The sequence below is a fragment of the Harpia harpyja genome, chromosome 23, assembly GCF_026419915.1.
Source record: "Harpia harpyja isolate bHarHar1 chromosome 23, bHarHar1 primary haplotype, whole genome shotgun sequence".
Taxonomy (NCBI): domain Eukaryota; kingdom Metazoa; phylum Chordata; class Aves; order Accipitriformes; family Accipitridae; genus Harpia; species Harpia harpyja.
In genome coordinates this window covers 2,406,144-2,421,432 of record NC_068962.1, presented here as the reverse complement: position 1 = coordinate 2,421,432, position 15,289 = coordinate 2,406,144, and the positions used below count along the sequence as shown (strand labels likewise).

The 15,289-nt window shown below is 42.8% G+C and overlaps 1 protein-coding gene across 1 annotated transcript in view; it reads left to right on the top strand.

Annotated features, from left to right (window-relative positions):
* SLC17A8 (solute carrier family 17 member 8) overlaps positions 1 to 15,289 on the top strand; it is a 30,578-nt gene that overhangs the window by 13,277 nt on the left and 2,012 nt on the right. Inside the window, exons 4-11 of the mRNA XM_052774714.1 lie at positions 3,438 to 3,552; positions 4,026 to 4,113; positions 6,920 to 7,006; positions 7,773 to 7,912; positions 9,495 to 9,644; positions 11,906 to 12,038; positions 13,279 to 13,389; positions 14,783 to 14,910. Coding sequence (XP_052630674.1) covers positions 3,438 to 3,552; positions 4,026 to 4,113; positions 6,920 to 7,006; positions 7,773 to 7,912; positions 9,495 to 9,644; positions 11,906 to 12,038; positions 13,279 to 13,389; positions 14,783 to 14,910 — 952 coding nt within the window. The remainder of the gene's footprint in view (positions 1 to 3,437; positions 3,553 to 4,025; positions 4,114 to 6,919; positions 7,007 to 7,772; positions 7,913 to 9,494; positions 9,645 to 11,905; positions 12,039 to 13,278; positions 13,390 to 14,782; positions 14,911 to 15,289) is intronic.

Below are 15,289 nucleotides of genomic sequence, written 5' to 3'. Positions count from 1 at the left end.
AATGCTTTCTTTTCTCCCAGCTGCACTCTGACAAGGAGATGTGTTATTCTATCCTATTACTGACATTACAGATTTAGGTACAGACTCTTTTGTCACCTGTTTAAATCCTGCTCAGCGCTGTGCAACCTTGAACGTACATGGATGCCCCCACCCCAGGCACTTCTGTAATGCAAATAATTATCTGTCATAATGTGCGATTCAAATGGATCTCAGAACAGCTGAAAATATTGAGTGCTTTATGGTTTTGCACCAAAACCATCTAACACCATGTAATTTGCTTTATGCATTTGTCCAAATTTGTGTAGGTCTGCATTCCACCAAAAAGTTCATGAGCCCTTTAGTAACACTATCCCTTTACCTCGCTGCTTATCCTCAAACATGCATCTAAACGTAATTTTGTCATTGTTTGGTGCTGACAAGGACACCTGAAACATAAGGCACCTCTTGATACCAGTTTTCAGTAACAGCACGCTGCTGGGCAGAGGAGTCCGTCGCTGAAGAAGTCTGGTTTGATCCCAAAGGTGCAGATGGCCGGGGATCATGCCAGTGAGGAAAGAAGAATACACGAATGAATTGAAAAGAACTGGGCTATTTTTAGCCATGGTGGGGACCAACTTCTTTGGGATAAATGGCACTGAACTGCCGGAAGGATGCTGCCTCTTTGTGGAAACACTACTCAACCTCTTAAATAATAGCAGAAGAGTGATTAGTTCTAACTCAGTATAAGCAATGCATTTACTACCTAGGCATATTAAGAGTTGTCGCTAAATGAAGTAGCAGAGATTGGAAACTCAGTCTTCAGAGCTAGCTGTCTGGAGAATAAAACACGTTCTCTTTCTTAGGGCTTATTCTTTCACGTACTTATTAATTTACATAATTTGCTGTAGCTCCCTGAGACTGTCAATAGCGTTACAATAACAGACCTGATATTTCTATTAGTGGCAAGGAAGCAAGGTGCAAAACTCTTTTCTTCACTGATCATAATAGAGAACTAAGTAATACTTATTTCTCCGTTAAATGTTTACTTGGCTTTGAAAGCAGTCTCTTAAATGCCAAGATATGACCATAGGCTTTGTATTCTACTTCAGATTTTCAGACTGCTTTCTATATAAATCCGTTCCTTTGTCACTTCTCCCCGCCAGTTTACCCAGCCTCTTTGCTTTTGTGTTCATCTGTTGAGTGCTTTCTTGTCATTCAGATTATGAGCTGTCTAGGCATGAACTGCTGTTTTTGCAATAGGTGTAGAGAATTTAGATAAAACAGTGTTGATCTCTGACTGTAGATTCTTTGTGCTATAATACTACCATTAATCCTACTGTGAATAATAAGACCAGATTCAAAAAATGAAGTGATGTATATTTCCTGTGAATAATTTTCAAAAAGAGACTGAAATGTAAACAACTGAAAACCTTATTGAAAAAAAAAAAAGAAGAAAAGAATAGCAACAAAAGGCTTTAAAAGTTTATAAATATTTTGAAGTGAAGCATGATAAACAGCTATGCCTAATAAGATCTGTGTATGTCTGGCAGAAAAATCAAAAGGGAGAGAAATACTGCTGTTGTCCAAATCATATGATTTCTGATCAAGTATCTGTCTAATACCATTCATATATCAGAAGGAAGTTTAATGTGTCTTTCTGAAATGCCAGACTTAAGACAATTCAAAGCTTGCTAAACGTCACCGAATTTGAGTAGTTCGAAAAAGGAACGTGAATTATGGTCCGCAAACAGCAGCACGTTGCTGGCTAACATCAGCGTAGCTAGGAGTTGAGGGTCTTGAACAAAAGAGGCAGCTTTATTTTCCGGGTGTCACCTTGAGTCTTGGAGCAAGACGGGGCAGCTTTGGGCTGCCCCCCCATATCCCGAGTGCTGTGGTCCCCAGGGCCACCAACTGCTGCGACCTGCTGTCTGCAGAATGAAAGTTCTGCCACACAAAGGCAGTCCGCAGGGAGCCAGGCATGGTTGCTTTGAATTGCAGACAACACAAAGAAGACAGCAAACTACCGAAGAGTAGTAGTAATCTGTTCAATTTGAGTAGTGCTTGGCAGTTGTGGAGAACTCCTACTGCCAGGTCTGGTGTTTTTCAGTGCTCTAGCAGGACCTTAGAGGGGATCCTCATGTATATCAGCTTCCCCAGCTTGGAGTAATGAACTCTTGATATTCAGAGAGTGCACGACGCAGCTACTGAACCCCGGTCCTTGCACAGAAAGGAAACCGGAGGCTTCGGTCAGCCAGATGTGAAGATGCATGAAACCTAAACTGTCGAGCACAGCTCGTTCCTACTAAAGGTAGTAATTTCAATGATCGTTCCAGCTGGTTGTCCCAGTCTCTTTCTTGGTTTCCAGTGGTGTTTTTCGTGGTGCAGCAGCCTCAGTTTTCAAACGAACTCCCCAGATGTCCTTTCACGAGCTGGGCACCCTTTTCCCTTGCACCGCAACTTCGGTGCCCGGCAAACCTGCCGCCCATGCCGTGCTGAAATGACTGCCCTGCAGCCCAGCTCTCTTTCATGTCTAGCGTCACCGTTGTTTATTACTGACACAGGGCAGTAGGTGCGCACCACTTTTCGGTTAAACATAGGAAAACCCGTGTCCACGCTGTGAAAAGGTCCCGCAGACTGCGGTGAGTGAGGCAGACGCGGCTTTGAGTGCTGTCCCAGCGCCTCCGAGCAGCCTGGTCCTTCAGGGATGCTGCTTGGATCCATTACCACTACGCAGAGGCTTCTGCTGCCTGTTTCTCTAATGGGTGCTGACATTTGGGAGGCTGCAAATGATTTCCCAAAGGCGCTGGGCCCCAGGTGCATTCAGAGCTTCGACTGACTTGTGCCCACCTGCAGCAAGTGCTCTTCCCAAGCAGGGTAACAAAATGTTTATATCATGTTTTTCACAGAATTTGTCTTGTAGAAATGCCCCTTCTATGTTATAGTCACAGAGGACACGTGTAGCTGTTATTTAGAGAAGTGATGTTGGAAAGGAGTTGACCTTAAGCAGCCCTGTTATACTTGATAGGAGCAGCAAGTGGGACTAACCAACACATACCCATGTTCAGAGAGGCACTTAAACCAGACTGTAGCTGATTGAAGTTAAACCCTACTGATAGAACAGAATTTAAGTACTTCCCAGAATAGGACTGCTTCTCTCAGGCCAAGATTCATACAAACAGCTTAGCCTCCAGTACCAACACCCGTATCTATTCCGCTGATACAAAGAAAAATCCAGTACCTTTGTTTAAGTATGTATAAAACTTGTTTTCCGTTCAGGGAAGAAAATGTATTGACCATATAGGGATTTATCCTCTTTTGCCAATAAGAGGACTTTACAAGTATTTGGGTTGGTGAGATTGTGGTACGTGACGCTGTCTCTGTGACTGTACCCAAGAACAGCATCGCTTCTGAAAAGTAGACAAAAATTATATTCCCTTTCATGTTACTTTTTTCCATAGGGTATTTGGAGCAGCTATCTTTCTAACATCTACACTGAACATGTTTATCCCTTCTGCAGCCAGAGTGCATTATGGCTGTGTGATGTTTGTAAGGATTCTGCAAGGTCTGGTGGAGGTAGGAGCACTCACCATTTTGGTCCTTTCATACATCATTTGTTTTTAGAGATTTGGCTCTAAAAAATCATAAGATCTTTTGGTCAAGGTTTCTGATCAATCCACATTTTTACTTGTTACTCATATTTAGGATGACAATTTATTAATCATACCAGTTTATATTTTAAAGTTTACTTGAAAAGAAGTAAAAAGTTTAGGTTTCTGGTGCTGCAGTTTGATCTATTTTGGTTTACTTTTGCCATCGTCTGCATGTACCAAACAGCATTTTTACCCCAGAACACATTACCATTGAAGTGATTATCCAAATTAGTTTGACATCTTCATACCCAAACAACAGAGCTCTTCCCAGCTTACCTAACCCTTCCTACATCATTCCGCGGTGACAAACAGCTAGACAGGTTAGACAGTATCAGCAACTGCTCAAAGTAGGAATGCCGTGAAAGCAATTCATATGATGTGTGAAATGTCTGCCAGGGCGTCACCTACCCAGCCTGCCATGGGATGTGGAGTAAGTGGGCTCCTCCGCTGGAGAGAAGCAGGTTGGCCACCACATCGTTCTGCGGTAAGTTCATAGGCTTATACAGTTTATGTAAGTACATATTCCTATTAGACGTATTTTATTCGTTTCGAGATTTAAAAGAGAAATGCAAACCCTCTGCCCTTTCCTGCACCTGCCCACATACCCATTGGGCTTGTACTCCTAGCGCAGGAACCTGAGAGTCTTTTTGTTTAATAGGTCACCATTTTATCGTTGAAAGCCAACCCTCAGAATGGCTCTCACAGTAAACTAAAATGGGTCTAGAGGTGTCACGTGAGAGAAATCACATTTTTTTTTTTTCCATTTGCTCCATCCTTAGGGATTCCATTTATTATACGTATTGAATTGACCCTCCTAAGCAAGTACGCACTTAAAAAAATTATCTTAAAAGGACTTGAATACTTTAGGCTGGCTGCTCTATATAGTGCAGTGGAGGTGATGTAACTTGTTGCCACTGGCTGTTCTGCTCCACTGTTTTGAGTTATGATCAGGCTTGTACTTTGCTCTCTTCTCTGGTTCCCCTTCCAGTGCTGACAGCTGGCTTGTGGGAAATTTCAGAAGACTTTGGGGACAGGCACCCAGTGGGAAGATGGGAGAAATCAAACTTTCTCATTGCTTTTGGAATGTTTCTAGCCTCTGGCAAGAGCCTTAAACCTTGTTATGAAGCAGGGAGCAGGAAAAATACTGAGGTTTTACACCTTGTTCTTCAAGGAAGATACCCTCTTTTTGCTTACAGTCATGCTAATGAAAAGAGGAAAAAAAAAAAAAAAAGGTCTTCTACTTTTAATTCCATCCTCCAGGTAGCAGGTTTTGCCACAGGTCACTCTGTGATACCACAGTTTCTTGCCAGAAAAGACTACTGTGAGTGTCAGACCTGTCTGGCCTTTTCCCAGGTCTAGTTTGAGCTGTGTCCTCCTCATACGCTCTCCTGCCTAAAGTCTTCATCTTCTTTTGGTGACCCTGCAATCTTCAGTTAGCTGCTAATTCCAGGGAAAATGGTAAATGTTAGTATCTCCTTACCAGCTCCAGGCTGGATTTGGGTAGGTGGTTAAATGTAAGGAAGGTAAGGCATAATTCAAATGTAGTCCCTCTGTCTTTTTACCTAAAAAGTCCAGATATGAAGAGTACAGGGCAGGAATGGTTCTGCTGTAATTTCAAATGCGCTGTGTTGGCAGTGAAGGAAACGGCACTTCTCGTTACTTCACTTTCCCTCTAAGACACCTTCATCATCTGTATTTGGGGTGTCCCTTCCCATTTGTAACAGGGAAATTGGAATGGTGGGTGGATTCTAATAATACTGGAGAAAAATCAGAAATAATAGGACTTTGAAAAGTAAGCAATTAGGAAAGGTGGAACAGAAGACAATGAAAATAAATGCAGGTGGTGGGGTAAAGCCAGCTGAAGCTGAATGCTTGTAAGAGAGAATATTCATAGAAAATGTAGAAGTCAGAGAAGAAAAAAGTCTGTCCATCAGGAGTGGAACTGAAAGTCTAGGGAAAATACAACTCTAAAATACGAGAAAAAGGGTAAAAGAAGGAGTGAAATAAGAGAAAAAAAGCAGCTTTTCGTATCATGGGAATTTTATTTTTACTACAGATGACTCCAGGATTTAGTGATTATTTAGGTGTTTCCATTTTCTGTAGAACAGGCCAAAAGAGAAGCCCCTCCACCCTCAATGCTCTCTCCTTGAAATCCTAGCACCAGGTAGAGAAAGATCCATCTTGCAACGCAGCACCTATTTCAGTGGCTACAAATTGCTGATTCTTGCATTTGAACAGTGCACAGGAACAGTGGAAAAATTAGGAAACCCCATGTTAACAAGGTTCCTGGTTTCTCTGACTATATTCTTGCCTGGGGCTTTGCTATTGCTGTAGGAAAAATGAATTACAGAGAGATGAGGGAGAACGGTCACCGTGAACCATTGCAGAGAAGTATTTGCTAATGAGTAGAGCATTACCAAATGTTCATTAACAAAGTATGTTATACTCTCAAAACTACAAGTTTCTCATTTCCTAGAATAATTCAAAGCAACACTTCTTGCATGTGAAGCCACTGGCACCGTCTTGCACTGAACCCAAATGTCCAGATCGCATGAATTCTCTGTAGGGCCTTCATGGAAATTCCTTTCCAAGCACTTAAATACTCATCTCTTTCTACAAGTCACTTGGAAATATATTTCACCAGTATTATGTATTTCCTAATCAGAAACCTTGGCACAGACCACTTTTTTATCCTTTTTTTCCCTGTCAACTTTTGCCTATTTTTTCCGGCTGTTTGTTCATGCTGCTGATACCAACTACACATGATTAAACAGACTCAGGGTTGGTCTGAACACCCTCTTCGCTAGCAGCACTTGTGGGATCACGGGGCGAGAGCCACGACAAGAGCCTCCCAGCCTATCTGCAACCGTCAGGATTTCTGAACACCAAGAAGGCTTCTGAAATTTGGGCCATGAGCTTCTCCGGAGCTCACCTCACATGCCACAGGGTTAGGAGGGATTCCCCACTTCAGCGCATACGGCTTATGCCTGCGCGGTGGTTTACCATCAGTTCCAGCTTTGCAAATCCCATTTAGCTACAGGGCTCAGCCCTTCTAGCTGCAAAATGAGACTGGTGATTCCACACCAGTGAGGGCCAGTCCTTCCCACCACCCCAAGCTGAATTTTACAGTTGCCATCCCATTGCCCACGTTCACAAGAAATCATGGTGCCCGTCAGCCAGAGGCGTCCCTCCAGTTCTGCCCCCGTGGGCACCTGCCTGGATCATCTGCACTGGAAGCTGGGCTCGCCTATCATAGCTGACATGTTTTCTTAATCCTTTTTTCTCCTCAGGGTCTTATGCAGGTGCGGTGGTGGCCATGCCACTGGCAGGTGTGCTGGTACAGTATATAGGATGGTCATCAGTCTTCTATATTTATGGTGAGTTGCTTAACGTAAAGGATCTCTGTGACTAGACTGGTACTGCCAGCGGTTTTGTTAAACTTGTATAACCAGTATGGATCAAAGTTGTCTGGGGGAATGAAGATGTTGCAAATGGGTATTCCAATGTATTCCCTACTTATTGCAGCTTCTGAAAGCTTTTATTTTGTAATCATCTGTTGTAAAATGTTTTAAAATTGCAATGACCAGGCTACAGCCCATGGTCTCCCAGTGACAGGGTTGGATGCAGTTGCAAAGGTTGCTCTGTAGCACAAACACTCAAGTGATGGGTGTCCCGGAGGGCACGCTAACAGCAAATGCTGCAGCGTATGCTGCTGACGGGGACCCAAACGCCTCCGAAACCTTCTGCCCTGCGACACCTGCCCCACGCTGCCCACCCCCGGTAAATGCGGCGCAAAGTGGTCTCGTCACAGGGGTACGACCCCGTGGCTGTGCTGGGATGCCTCGCGCTTCCCCCTGTGGCACGTGACGGAGCTGTCTCAAACCCGGCCTCGCACATCAGCAACCCAGTTAAGATGGGTTTTCTCTGTTTTCTGACACATAAAGCTTTGCTTCTGCCTTTTCGCTGCCCCATGCATATCATGTAATACAAGTGACAACATGCTCAAGTGCTTTGCAAGCGGGCATACAGCACACACCGAGATTTGGTTTAACTGGCTCTTGAAACAAACTTCAAGGCCTGAAGATACTGAAGTGTGGCTTTACTGGCTTTTAAAACCGAGATTTGCTTTTCCTGCCTCTGCAGGAATGTTTGGGATTGTTTGGTACATGTTCTGGCTGCTTCATGCCTATGAGAGCCCTGCTGCACATCCAACAATAACCAACGAAGAAAAGATATATATAGAAACAAGTATCGGAGAAGGAGCCAGCCTAGCTAGTGCAAGTGTAAGTAAAAAAGGCTTTTCTGGTTATGATTTGTGAGCACTTTGCACAAGATGAGCCTATGACTGGATGGATACTATTAGCCACTTGAGAGCAGCAGAACTATTTGCTGTTGATGTTTAGGGGCTTTTCCTTTTATGAAAATTACAGGACCAGGCTCACGCAGCCGGACACGATGAGTTCAGCTGCGAGGAAAACACATAGTGCTGTTTCAGCTCTTGGCTTATAGATCCTCCCTAAGCTAGGGAGGGAAAGGAGTGGGCAGAGAGGGGAAACACCACGCTCTGATCTCCTGCTCTTGAGTTACTGTCATGTTTGTTCTAAAAAATATTAATGGAAATGGCTAAATAAGAAACTGGCTGCAGATGTTAAATTATCCAGCTGCCTTTTGAGCTCTTATTAAGGATGATTGAAATTCTGAAAGCTTAAGGACAGGGTTTCTGCCCTGCTCAGTCTCACAGCAGCTCAGCTCACTGTTCTAAGACTTCTCTCCTCTCTCCGAGAGGATCCTGGAAGATCCTGGAAACTCAAAACTAAAACCTATTTTCCCATCAAACTTCTCTCCATTTCCTCAGATAACTCATTTTTGCTAGTGGTGAAAAACAAAGCTGTTTCTTGATAAAGTGTTCCTTCTTGGATTTTACTCTAAAACATTCTGGAGCAAAATAACTCCAAACTCTTTTCTCTACACATTTTGTGTAATAGCCTTGCTGAGAGTATAAAGTACGAGACTCTCCTTTGGAGCATGCTCCTGAAGTTTGGCTGAAGTCACTCAGGTCGTGGCTGGAGAAACACACACACTCATTCCAGATGACGGTTTTCCCCTTGCTGTACAGTGGTTTTACTGCAGAGGACACTGCCACCACCACCATGTGTTCACACATGACCACAGGCATACGGTTGCCCGTAGAACACAACTACCATTTAAAAAGAGAAAGGAGAATGTCAATGTATATTGCCATAGTTACATATTTCAGCTTCTGATTTGAATTATAAGTGAATAGGGGTCTGAATTGGTTTTTGTTCCTGCTGTATGGAGTATTGAGGCATAAATAGACACTGGAAATGCCAAAAGCAAATTATAGAAATTAAATCCTCTGCCCCAGACTTTTTTTTGCTGAATGAAGTGAATTGGGTTGAAGCAGATAGCTACCTGGTGCTGCGCTACCTCATATTCCTTAGCTTGGATAATCCTTTTGTCACAATCCTTTCAGTGGAATGTCTCAAACTGCATCATGCCGAAAAGTGGGGAGTAACACACGGTTTTCTCTAGTTTTCTTTGATTCTGTTATTGATCTTATTATCCCAATAGCAGGATTCCAGAAGACCTTCTGTAATTTCAGTAAGTAGAGCAATAAGAGTACACTAGTCATCCTAAAAATCCTAACTATTCTAAGAAAGTTTCTTTACTTGTCTTTTGCCACTAGTCCAGGAGATATCTTTCACTTGCATTGTAAGTGACTTGCAGTGTAAATTGGATGTAATGTACTGGATAGTCCTGATACTAAAAGATACTGGGCTCTTTATCCTGCCTTCTGCCTACTCAAAAATGTCTTCAATTTTTTTTTTATTTTATTTTTCCTAGAAATTTAGTACTCCCTGGAAGAGATTTTTCACTTCAATGCCAGTTTATGCAATCATTGTGGCAAACTTCTGCAGAAGCTGGACCTTCTATTTGCTCCTTATAAGTCAGCCTGCTTACTTTGAAGAAGTCTTTGGGTTTGCAATAAGCAAGGTAAATGTCTAAGATGAAGCAGTGACCTTCAGACCTTACCCTAGGAGATGCAGAGTGCTTGAAGATCCCCAGATCTCTCTGGAGTCATTACAGTAGATTATTCACAGTAGTTGGGATGACATACTTCTGGTGATCTGCTAGAAATAAAAGCTTGCCTGCATCAAATTATTAGCAAAAGGAAAGAACTGAAAAGTTGTTGTGGGAAAGAGCTGATTAAAAAAAACATATATCATGAAAAACACAAGGTAAGTAAACAGAAATGCACATTTTGTTTAGTGCTGGCAGTTTAGCATTACTTGCCAGGTAATTTTTATCCCTTTTTTTTTTTTTTGATTTCTTTTCATTGACAATGAGGGGTCAAATTCTTTATGGATTGATATTCCCTGCCACTGCCATTTCATTAAAGCCAGTATTGTTACACTCCCTCTTCAGAGGATGAATGAGGACTGCAGAATATTTGTTTCAGAAAAGTTTTCCCAACATTCCTTTAAAAGAGCTACTTGCTATATGGTAAATTATTTTCAAGCAAGTGTAATCCTGCAAACTGATAACAAGCAACATCATTATCTGTGTGGTCTGGGAGCACCACCATGCCCAGGTTCTGCAACGCTGTCGTGGTAGCAATGACGCTCTGAATGGCCAAGCGCAGCATGGAGATGAGGAACAGGGGTATTAAGAAAAAATAGGTTGGTTTATTCTGAATTGCCTTTCATAAATGCTAGAGTTGCACCTCTGTGCACCTCACTAGTAAAAAACTAATGTAAAACTGACTCAGTGTCAATGTAAGGAGGTTGCGCATCCTAGAAAATAAACTCAACTTCTCACTAAATTACTTCTTCAAACAAAAGCTTCTAGAATGTGACATGCTGATCACCAAAACTCCGCAAAATCATCTTTTTTGCATATCTGGGATATGCACCAGAGCTAACAGAAACAGTAATAACCCTTTGGCAGAAAATTCACCAAGGGGAAGCCACACTTGACCAACTTGATAAACTTCTATGATTAAACGACTGGCCTGGTAGGCAAGGGGAGAGAGCAGTGGGTATTGTCTACCTAGAGTTCAGTAAGGCCTTTGACACCGTCTCCCGTAAGATCCTCACAGACAAGCTCTTCATGCATGGGCTGGTGGAGCAGACAGCGAGGTGGATGGAAAACTGGCTGAATGGCCGGGCTCCGAGGCTGGTGATCAGTAGTACAAAGTCTAGTTGGAGGCCAGTAACTAGCAGTGTACCCCAGGGGTCAATGCTGGGTCTGATCCTGTTTGACATCTTCATTAATGATCGGATGATGGGGCACTGTGTACCCTCAGCAAGTTTGCAGATGACACAAAACAGGGAGGAGAGGCTGATGCTCCCAGAAGGTCGTGCTGCCGTCCAGAGGGACCTCGACAGGCTGGAGAAATGGGCTGACAGGAACCTCATGAAGTTCAACAAGGGGAAAGACCTGCACCTGGGGAGGAACAAGCCCATGCACCGCTGCATGCTGGAAGGCCACGCAGCTGGAAAGTAGCTTTGCAGAAAAGGACCTGGGGGTCCTGGTGGACACCAGGTTGAACATGAGCCGGCAATGTGCCCTTGCAGTAAAGCAGGCGAATGGTATCCTGCGCTGCGTTAGGCAAAATATTGCCAGCAGGTAGAGGAAGGTGATCTTTCCCCTCTCCACAGCACTGACGAGGCCATATGTGGAGTACTGTATCCAGTTCTGGGCTCCCTAGTACAAGAGAGAAATGGACATACTGGAGAAAGTCCGATGAAGGTCCTCAAAGATGATTAAAGAACTAGAGCCTCTCCAGTTCCTATGAGGAAAGTCTGAGAGCTGGGACTGTTCAGCCTGGAGAATAAAAGGCTCCGGGCAGACCTCAACAATGTATAGAAATACCTGAAGGGAGGGTGCAAAGAAGACAGAGCCAGGCTCTTCTCAGTGGTGCCCAGTGACAGGACCAGAGGCAATGGGCACATTCTGAAACACAGGAGGTCCCACCTGAAACGCTTTTTTACTCTGAGGGTGACGGAGCGCTGGCACAGGTTGACAAGAGAGGTTGTGGAGTCTCCATCCTATGGTCACCCAGGTCTTTGTTGCAGGTTCTGTTGGAGGAAAGCTCTGAAATCCTTCCACACAAGGATTCAGGATAAAAACATGTCCAATGGCGGAGGGGGGGGGTGGCGGGAAGAGGTGAAGAAAAGGTATGGTTCCTGTTCTCTTCCCCCTAAATCTTGAGGGAAGGCACGAGCAGTTAGCACTCATTTGTCTAATTGCAGGTTGGCCTTTTGTCGGCAGTTCCTCACATGGTCATGACAATCATCGTACCCATTGGAGGGCAGCTAGCTGACTTCTTACGGAGCAGGAAGATTTTAACCACTACCACTGTAAGGAAGGTCATGAATTGTGGAGGTACTACTGGATTCTGAAAATACGATATTTCAGTTGTGTGCTGCAGCTGATGCAGATACCATAGTTTGGTCCATGTTTAATTGTAACATGAGACAAATTACTCTAGATTGCATCTGCACCTGGTTAATCTGAAACATTTAATGGAGAGCTGATGTTAGATGTCCTTATGGTATAAATAACCTCACGTTAGATGTCCTCATGGTATAAATAATAATATGGTAATAAGAACTGGCCCAGAACTGATGAAACAGGCCTCATCCTGCAATTTCATACAGACAAAGCTAACCACGTACTGTGGTGCTTGGAGAGACCCTTTCCCAGTGGATACAGCCTTGCAATAACTGGCCACGTTCCCGTGTGCTACTTCCAGCAGAACCCACTGGCAAGTTCAGGTCAGAAGAGTTGGGTAAAAGAAAGGCAGGGGACGGACAGACTCATTTTTACTCAGCACAAAATAATTTGTTTCCAATTCAGTCACTGACATCAATGACATCTACATGTAAGGAAGATACTAAATTAGAGCAAAAATTTCAAGCCAAATAGCCTGTGGAGTCACTCTACTCTGCCAGTTCCTGGCTCACAATATTTGTGGACGGCACAGGCTGCCCAAGAGGGCTGCAGTCAGAGATGCCATGCAGCTTGGCTATGCATCTTCACAAAGGATTCTCGGATTCATTGTATTTTCAGGGTGTATTTACAGTGTCATTCAAAAAAAAAAAAAAGCAGAAGGATTGTAATGTTACATACTAGAAAATGTTAATTTGCAGCAATGGCAGAGACTGGAAGTTTCCTGTAACGCTCAGGGATGCCCTATTGTGTTGGTGGCACACTTGTCCGAAAAATGCTTTTTTGTTCCGTTTGCCAAGAACATGCCACATCACTAAAACATGAGAAATTGAAGGCAAGAAGTATTTTTCTCCTTTCCCTAACACGTTTGTGAATTTTTCAGCGCTTTGCACAGAGTCACTTTCTCCTTGTTTCCCTGTACTGCTCAGTGAGTTAACTTCACCAACTGCTTGGGTCATTTACACAGCAATGAGGAGAAAAAAGTACATTCTCAAACAATAAATATTCAAATATTTCTGTGAATCAACAAAGCTGCCAAGTATGTTCAAGAATAACTGTAAGATACGAAAGAATTTTGTCTCATTTTAAGTTGCTATTCTGGCTAGACCTTATTAGTATCTCTATGACCAGTAGTAATTTAAATGTAATTTATTCCCCTGTGTTTCCTTTGAAGGCTTTGGGATGGAAGCAACCTTGCTTTTGGTGGTTGGTTATTCTCATACAAAAGGTGTGGCTATTTCCTTTCTGGTGTTAGCAGTAGGCTTCAGTGGCTTTGCAATTTCAGGTAAGAATTAATCTTATTATTGGTTTTACTATTAGTGATAAAAGTGATGTTATTACCCTCACTGTTGTTACTGTCATCGCTTCTATTATTCTCTTTGCTCTTAGTGTGGCTGCTTATGGGGTATTCCCTACTTTTTCCCATATCAAAAATCATTTACTTCAGTATCTGTGAAACATGTTGCACATAGGGCATGAAGCTATGAAAGAACCTGCTCTATTGATTCCAGTTCACATCAGCTTTGTGCTGTTATTTCCTAATATACTTTCACAGCGTCAGCCACCTTTTCTTCTTCCATAAACAGTATCCCTAAAAGGAGAGAGAGACTTACTCTGGAACGAATAGTTTCTCAAAGGCTATCAGTTGCAAACCCGCTCCCAGCCCTAGCTGCCAGTTTCTGCTTTTTAGGTCAGTCCTCTCTCTGTTGTGTCCTATAACCAGCCCTGCTCCAGAACAGCTGTTTCTAACACTTCCATGGGTCTCACCAGCCTCACGCTGACTTTTGTAGCTCCACCAGTACCATCGTTATTAAAAAAAACCCCTTTTGTTATGAAGATGGAAGGCCATCAGCTAGCAGACTGCCAAGAAGATGGATCTGTTGAGCAAAAATTGACCAGTAAAGTAACTGCTGGTTTTCAGTTGTTTCAGGATTATGCAGATGGGAAGTAGTTTTGCTGCTCAGTTACGACGTATTTGCATAGCAGGCCATTTCTATCAATCAATTTTTATTGCAGGATTTTCCCAGTACTCAACTTTTACTGTATTTAATCGCAGGGACTTGGAATTCATCATCCTTTCTTGTCATCATCCGTAGCTTAGATGACTAATTTTCATTACCTAAAGCAAGATAATTATCTGAGCTGATTTTTACTATTTGTTTTTATTTCTTAATAAAATATGTACCCAGAAGATATGCTACAGTAAGGGTAATTATTTTTCCTACTGGTTTATGTTCTGTTTTTTTATCATGTTGTTAAACTGCTATTTAAAGTACTGGAAAATGTGTATTAAAAACCACTGCTACCTAAATAAAAATATATCAGACACTTGACAAACATGAGGCATTCATCCCTTAATAAAAAATGTTTGCTGAGTGCATTGTTTCAGTCTGACAAGATGGGAAGCACAGATACTTTAAACGAGGCCAAACCAAACTGTATTTTCTATACAACGTGATCCCCATAGGTGGGGAAAAAAGAGGTTTTGAAAAAGAATAAAGCATTGCACCATATCTTCCATCTTTATCACCAAGAAAATACTACCCTTCTTTCTCATATATTTGGTAATGGGGTTTCCTACCTTTTTCAGGCTTCTTCAGCCAGAACGGCTGGTGAAAGCCCTGTTGGCCTGGTAGCGCAAAGCTGTACAGTTGACCGTTGCCTCTCGTTTGTTGTAGGATTCAACGTGAATCACTTGGACATAGCCCCGCGTTACGCCAGCATTCTGATGGGGATCTCCAACGGCGTGGGGACGCTGTCGGGCATGGTGTGCCCGCTCATCGTTGGTGCAATGACGAAACATAAGGTAACATTTCTCCATGTTTTCTGGGAAAAGGATTAGGTAATGCAACAAAAGTTAAGACATTTCGAAGCTTCCCGGGAACTCCATTTCATTATCGATCTCTGCAGCTGTTTTCTGTTGTTGTTTGTTTTAAACGTTCACTTTTACAATATCACAGGGGCCAGATTCTCAGCTATTATAAACTAATTATCTGTGTAGGGAGATATTATTTTATACAACCTGAGGCTGGGTTTCTGTAATATGTCCATACTACTGGGTAATGCTTATAGGACTTGGGAAAGTCCTCTACGATGCATCCTCGGTAGGGTTCCTAAGCAATCACTGATCTACAATAAAATTAAATTAGTTGTTAGAGAAATCCCTGCATTTCCAACTCCATGAA